General features: G+C 53.9%; 3 protein-coding genes across 3 annotated transcripts; all 3 read left to right on the top strand.

Annotated features, from left to right (window-relative positions):
- Positions 1 to 738: 738 nt before the first annotated feature.
- Positions 739 to 2,313, top strand: GNI_021390 (hypothetical protein; the record flags this gene model as incomplete). Its single annotated transcript, XM_011135993.1, has 1 exon — positions 739 to 2,313. One exon carries the CDS (start codon positions 739 to 741, stop codon positions 2,311 to 2,313), a length of 1,575 nt encoding a protein of 524 aa, XP_011134295.1.
- Positions 2,314 to 3,156: 843 nt separating this feature from the next.
- Positions 3,157 to 3,974, top strand: GNI_021380 (hypothetical protein; the record flags this gene model as incomplete). Its single annotated transcript, XM_011135992.1, has 2 exons — positions 3,157 to 3,555; positions 3,606 to 3,974. The coding sequence occupies 2 exons, from the start codon at positions 3,157 to 3,159 to the stop codon at positions 3,972 to 3,974; spliced, it is 768 nt and encodes a 255-aa protein (XP_011134294.1).
- Positions 3,975 to 4,434: 460 nt separating this feature from the next.
- Positions 4,435 to 6,186, top strand: GNI_021370 (hypothetical protein; the record flags this gene model as incomplete). Its single annotated transcript, XM_011135991.1, has 1 exon — positions 4,435 to 6,186. The coding sequence occupies one exon, from the start codon at positions 4,435 to 4,437 to the stop codon at positions 6,184 to 6,186; it is 1,752 nt and encodes a 583-aa protein (XP_011134293.1).
- Positions 6,187 to 6,929: the final 743 nt, after the last annotated feature.

Genomic DNA, 6,929 nt, shown 5'->3' with positions numbered 1-6,929 from the left:
TGGCAGACCCAGTTTCCGAGAAGCCTCTACACTTACGCAGACAGGCATCAACAAAAAATGACGAGAGCACACATGGTAAGAGGAGGAAGATGGGTTCAACGCCGATATGACCGCCTCTCGAGGCCACTATGACCGCCTCTCGAGGCCACTATGAGCGCCTCTCGAGGCCACTATGAGCGGCATGAGCTTTGGACACTCTGGGTCCGAGTTTGCCGGTTCTCTGATCCGTCCCTTCTCACTTTTTGTTATCACACTCGATATGTGGTTCTCATATTGGATGCTTGTTACACGGCCGATTCGTGTCTCCCACAGAGTCGGCCAGGAACGTAGGCGAATGACCGGACAAAGGCGTTCGTTGGACACAGATGGTAGCAGACTCCATCCTGATAAGAAACCAGGCGGCTGTAGAATGTTGTGTTCAGCTGTGTGTGTGTGATCACATTCTCGTGAGGCCCGCCCGTTAGGAGGCCGGTTACTATCGGTTTACGAAATGTAAAGGATTTGGGAGGTTGCTACTTCGCCACTCAAACTTCAAAAAATACTCTCGAAGGCAAGATGGCTAAATTTTGCTGGTTCTGGAGGAAGGGGTGCATATTATTGGCCTACACAGAGGTAGAGAGCTAGCGCTGTTGCCTAATCGTGATAAGGGGATATGTTCTCGAAGGGGAATGGCATAGTGTGTGCAAACAAACACTTGCGGAATTTTGCTGTGTGATCAGCAAAATAATTGGCCGCGCTATGAAGGCCAATGCAAGCGGAAGTGAAGGACTCTCGAGGTCAACTCGCATGCTTATGTTGAGTGGTTACGGTAGCGAAGCAGCGCAGGTCGTGGACTTGGACATGCGTTCGTTAGAAGCGGATCAAACCCGGGTTGCGAACGGGATGCCGGAGGCGGGGCGCATCGTTGAAGGGAGTGCCGACCAAGGGTTTGGTGAAGACGAAGAAACGCTCGGTGTCATAATGCATTCCTGCTTCCTGTGGCCGGATGGCGCAGACCGGGAACCAACAGATGTGTTGCCTATCAGAGACACGCAGCATCGGGAGTGTATGGACCGTCTGGAAACCATGTTGAAGGCGAGAGTGAGGTCCCGGCTTAATCCAGACAGGGCGCCGGGGCGTGCAAAGTGTGTTAGCATCAACTCGGATCACTGCCTCTGGCGGTGGGCCCGAGTGGCGGGGTTGTTGTATGAACGACTGGATCGGGACAGGATTTTAAAGCTGTTGAATTGGGTTGAGGAGCGCATTGGTCGGCCCGCCGGAATAACTAACCCATGGTTCTTGGCGAAGCTTCTACAAACTTTCCTGCGTCATTCTTCCGCTGCCGCCTGGATGAGAAGGCTGCATGTTCGGATTGACGCCGGGGTCTGCAGCAGCGTGCGCCTTTACGAGGAAAATGTAGGCCGCCGCTTCACGGGACTACCCCCCATGGAAGACTCGGCCATAACTCTAGTGGGTGCGGTTTCACAACTCTTTCACCTCTTCCTGTGGGCCAAACAAACCAGGACCCATAAACCGGCCGTATACAAAGCCGTACAGGAACGCCAGCTGCAATGGACAGATAAACTCGGCATCGAACTCTCCGCCTTCTTGTACCGCGCATTCGGAGAACAACGCTTCCGCTACCTAGCTCAAGCCGCCCGCCGGCTTTTTCCCTGCAGGAAATTCCTCTCCGACCCTGCTGTACTCTCTTGCTTACTACGAGTCCTTGCCATCTATCGGCCCAAAACAATCAAGCACTTTTGCAAAGGCCTCAAATTCCCCTACCACAAATATCACAAAACCTTGCGAGTGCATGTTCTTACCGAAGGAGACGACTTTTTCGGACGCCTCAGCCGCCTTCTACCCGTGACTGATGAAGCGGCCACCGTGGCTAAACCTCCCGTGGCTAAACCTCCCGTGGTTGTCGCTCCACCTCCCGTCGCCAGATCTGCCGTGGCTCCACCTCCCGTCGCCAGATCTGCCGTGGCTCCCCCTCCCGTGGCTCTACCTCCCGTGGCTCCACCTGCCGTGGCTCTACCTCCCATGGCTCCCCAGAAGGTGTGGCTACCAGACCCATCCGACTTGCCGCCCGCCACCGTGACTCTGACGCCCGTTTCACATCAAGCTGCGTGGAACTCCGCGATCCAACACGCCCTGGCACTCCACGCCTTAGTTTTGGGAGAGATTGCGAGTCCGCCCCCTTCCGTGGTTTCCCACGACCCGCTGGGCTTGCTCTTGCCGGCACGAAAGAATGACCACAGTGTGTACGGCAAAAGGCGGAAGATGGTTTCGGATGGCCTGTGTTCGGATACACGGGGCTCGGACGAGTCATAAACGATCGCGTGCCGCCGTGGAATGTTGTTGCAAACGTGTGTGCTGCAACCTTTTTCGTACTTGAACAGGTAGTATGGTCGAAATCCTAATCATGGCCAACCACGGCCAGATAAACAATGGTGGCCAGGCAAGCGGTTGCGTCTTAACATATTTCGAAAAAAGGCTCACATGAACCTAGGTTCGTCAAGGGTTCGCTAATGGTCATAACGAATCCGTCCGGACCCAATTTGTGCTCAGGTCTGCGCACAACCCGCTGCCTGTCTACTGTAGTTTGGTAGTCAGCGGCATGCGGACTGGACGCTGATAGATATCGGGCCATAACATCGGATTTGATGCGATTTAGAATCACCGCTTAATACACTTCTCTTTGGACGACACAGGCACTGGCTGAGCTGCTTTGGTGTCACGGTCCAGAACCAGCAACGTGGTATCGTGACACATGCACGGGTCAAGGACGAGATGTCGCCTATTACACCCCCTTTCTGGCACACTATCGGATGGGAACCCCTGAGCTAGCACCAGTGGGATGCGTATAGCGCTGAAGTAGGTGGCGATGAGGTCGATGAAGTAGATCTGGTGGCTAGGGCTGACCCTGCGAGACGACCGAGAGTGGCTCCTGCCGAAATGACTGACCTGTTCTATACTGTACCATAGGCGTACAACATATCACATGACCCCTTGTTCCTCACTTGGCTGTTCCGAGCCCACGGAGTCACTGTTTCAGGGCGTAGCTTAGTGGGGCCTTCCCCGTATGCTGACAACAGCATTGCACTCTACGGTGACTCAGTTGCCACAGTGTCCATAGATGATTTCGCGGCGATACACCTCCTAAGCAGGTGAGAAATGGACGTCAATTTGGGTCCGCTCGCGGAACAACTTATGTACACCGCGTACGGCCGGGATCAGCTGCTACCACAGACACCCGTGTCTCTAAACATAGTGCCTAGGAGAAATGTCGGGTATCAGGTGGACTTAACTGCGCGGTATCGCGCCGCCCTGGCAACGGTGGCCGATCCGAACGTGCAGGAACCAGTGCGCGCACAAACAGACCGAGACAGCGACTTCTATAAGTACTCTGTGCTAGCTTGGTGGAGAAAGTTCGGTGGCAATGACCCCATGCTTGGCTTTCATAGTGAACTTGATCGCCTCCTCAGATACATGTTGTACATAGCCAGCTACTACGGCTGCACAAACCAATTCCTCGTTTCGGACTTGGCACCGATGTACACGCACACCATTCTCGTGACCTGCACATCGACACGATGAGGGGAGCATTCCCGATGTCTGGTGAGGTCTACGCCGGCGTTGCTCGCATAGATGTCGAGGTCATAACTATGAGGGAGTTGCTCCGCGGCGGCACACCGGACGCCAATGATAGAAGGCGCCGAGTCAGGGATGAGACAACGGCTCCAGTATACACCCCGAAAGTCCTCGAGTGTCCTCGAGTACCGTGGCACGAACCTTCGGTGGAGCGAGAGCAAACCCAAAAGCGACCTCGACTGCGATACGCGAGCCGTCTTGCGCGAATGAGTTCGGCAGAGCAGCGCCTCGAGTGTGGTGCCGGTAACAAACTCATCCAGACGGCTTGCATCTGTGTGGGCAAACAAACAATTGGCGACCACAGCCTGGAATTGATGGAATTCGATGCAGCATCCTATTAGCTGCGAGCACACACCAGTGTGGAAATTCGGTCAGGCCCTGCGAAGCGCATTCTCCCATTTAAGCGGGGAGTCCTATGTACCTTCTGCTGTCGTACCGAACACAATGGTCGAAAGATACCCAAAAGGATGCGCTCCCTCCTCCAAGTGCAAGCCCTCCTTTCCGGACGCGCATTGCTCGTCAGTACCCCCCTAGATTGTGCAAAATAACTATTCTAGATACCCAAAGGTCGTCCACCATTTAATATATTTCTGGTTAATAAGGGCATGGTTTCTCGTTTCTGGTTACTTCAAAACCCTCTTTGTCTCTTATTCTCCTTTCTCAAAGAGGAATGTGTTGATTGATGTTGCTCTGCGTTGTCTATGATTATTAAAATTTTCCAACCGGCAGGGCCAATCGAGGGTGATGAGGTCGAACGTGTGCGATGGTAGTGGCGATCGCCAGTGGTTGGCATCTCTACTTATGGGCTTTGGATCCGGTGGGTCGGAGCATTGGTTGGGATTAGGTGCCTCCACTGGGAGTTTCAGTGCGGTTGACAGGTCCCGGGAAGCAAACGTACGTCGCGGACTCATACACTTACTAAGTGCGTTAGGCGGGGGTGTTAGGAGGCAGCCGGACTTCGGGTCCTGTGAAAAAGTGTGGGACGACCTAGCCGGATTGTTGGTGCGTCAGTTGAGTCCGGAAGTTCTCTCCAAATTCCTGACTTGCCTCGTCGACATCGCGCGACCCGAAGGGATAAACGACCAATGGTTTCTGGCGTGTGTAATGGAGGCCAATTCCGACAATGAAGGCGACGCACAATGGCTCAGCAGCCTAGGCTTCGCCATCGATTTCTCCTCTTATCAACGTGTCTTTTACGTCCCCGACGAAGACCCGCCAAACAACCTGTCGACCAACCTGCCAAACAACATTGAAGACGGTCGACAAGCTGATACACAGTTGCAAGAGCGCGGGCGGGTGAAGGTCCTAGAGGACATCAGAAGCAGCGATCGTGTGTTTTACGCTGCGTGCAACTCGCGAAACGCAGATGACAGATGTGGACTAGCAACAACTCTCGGAGTGCCGTCTAAGCCTGGGTGTTGTGGTCACGTATTCTACGTGCCTATTGACAACAGTGTGCACGACGACAATGTGCTTGTTGATAGTAATGAAACCAGTGAGAGCCTTCTTGCTGAAATGATTCAGGACGCACTGAACGAGGATCCCCCGCGACCGAGGGTGAGTATGGAAGGTGCGATAGCAGCTATGTGGAGTATACAGCAGATCTTGAACCCGGTGCGAATCGCAGAACGGATCGCAGAACGGATCGCAGAACGGATGGGAGAAGCAGACCATAGTGTTTTTCGTCCTGTAGGGCCCTTTTCCGAGGAATCTTCTTCCCAGGGGCCGAGCGCGAGAGACGAAGGCATTGCGTGGCGATGGGGTTTCCTGGCGGGTGTCTTGTATGACGCGTTGGATCGGCCCCAAATGAAAGCTTTGCTGAAGGCAAGAGAGTCAGACACTGGTCGACCTTCAGGCGTGTCTGACGTATGGTACCTTGCCACGCTTCTTCAACGATTTGCACCTCCTGGTTCACTTCAACAGTTGGTGCTGGATCTAGGACTGACGTACCACAGTGGACTGGTCTGTACGGACAGACTGTGTGGGGGCCTGGCCCCCGTATTTCAGAGACTGCCGATGTCCGAGAAAGCGCGAAAGTCAATCGTGCTTGTGTCGCAGCTTCGTGAATGGATAAAGACGGTAGACAGAGCTAACATCAACTGGAATGCTGTAAGTTTGCTAACTGCTAATATGTCGGCGTTCATTTACAGGACACTGGGTGAGCAGCCACTCCACAAGCTGGTAGAGTCTACAAAGAGAAGCCTGAATGCTCCCACTGACTTGCCTCTTTCCGACCCCTGCTTCCTCAGCTGCTGGCTTGGGGCCCTCGAGGACGTACACAAAGTTTACAACTTCTGTCGATACTACGGGCTCGTCCCCTCGAACAACGGGGTGCTCACCACACGGCACGAGGGGCTCGACTTCTTCGGACTGCTCCCAGAACTTGGCGCCGGAACTTCGGGATTCGCCTGCACTCAAACCGCCGATTTCACACGACCCGACTTTACTTTGGTGCGGCAGAAAAAGAGACCGGAAGAAGACTCGTCGAGCCAAGCTGCAGACAACAAGAAACGAAAAATTTTCGTAGGACACCTTCCCAGTCCCAGACCGTGAAGAACCGTTTGCATTTCGACAACACAAGCACTCACCAACGGCGGCACAAGCACTGATGGCACAAGCATTTCCATAGCCATTAAATTATTGTCTCTTTTTGAACGAAAGAACTCGCCCAATGTGCCTTCTTTCCGGTATCATACCCCTCAAGGTATCACGCCCCTCATAACCCTTTTGCTTTTGACGCAGCTGCGTCCTGGCCACACCCCCAGCGTGTAACCGGGCTACTTCGGCAAGTCTGCAGAGTGAATAAAACCGGGCGATGGAAGCCGCCCATCCGGCGACGGAAGGCGCCCATCCGGCGATGGAAGGCGCCCACCCGGCGAATCTGGCTCTCTGTTTGCATCTCAATTCGAGGTCAGCAGGGAAGGTACGATCAGCCGCCAAACTCGTCTCCGCCATCGTTGCCTACCCACTCCCCATTTGTTCTATTGATGAGGTTCAGAGACTCAAGGGCTACCAGCCGACGTTTGACAGTAGGCGCATCGTACGGTGATGTAGCGTTGTTTTAGATGAGCTTAACGCGTATTTTGATGATCGTCGTGACCACTGTATTGACGAGGGTATAAATGATGGCAATGCTTCGGAATGTGTGAAGAAGCACATCTGGAAAAGATTGCTTCAAGTTGACCAGCTTATCGCGTCCGGCAGGGGCGGTCGTCAAGCGTCTGTTGCGAAGACCTCGGTCGCTACCAAGAAGTCCGGTGTCAAAGGAACGGCTAATAGACCCAAGAAGTTGATGA

This window comes from Gregarina niphandrodes (genome assembly GCF_000223845.1).
Source record: "Gregarina niphandrodes unplaced genomic scaffold scaffold00003, whole genome shotgun sequence".
NCBI classification, from domain to species: domain Eukaryota; phylum Apicomplexa; class Conoidasida; order Eugregarinorida; family Gregarinidae; genus Gregarina; species Gregarina niphandrodes.
This window is presented reverse-complemented; position numbering and strand designations above follow the sequence as displayed.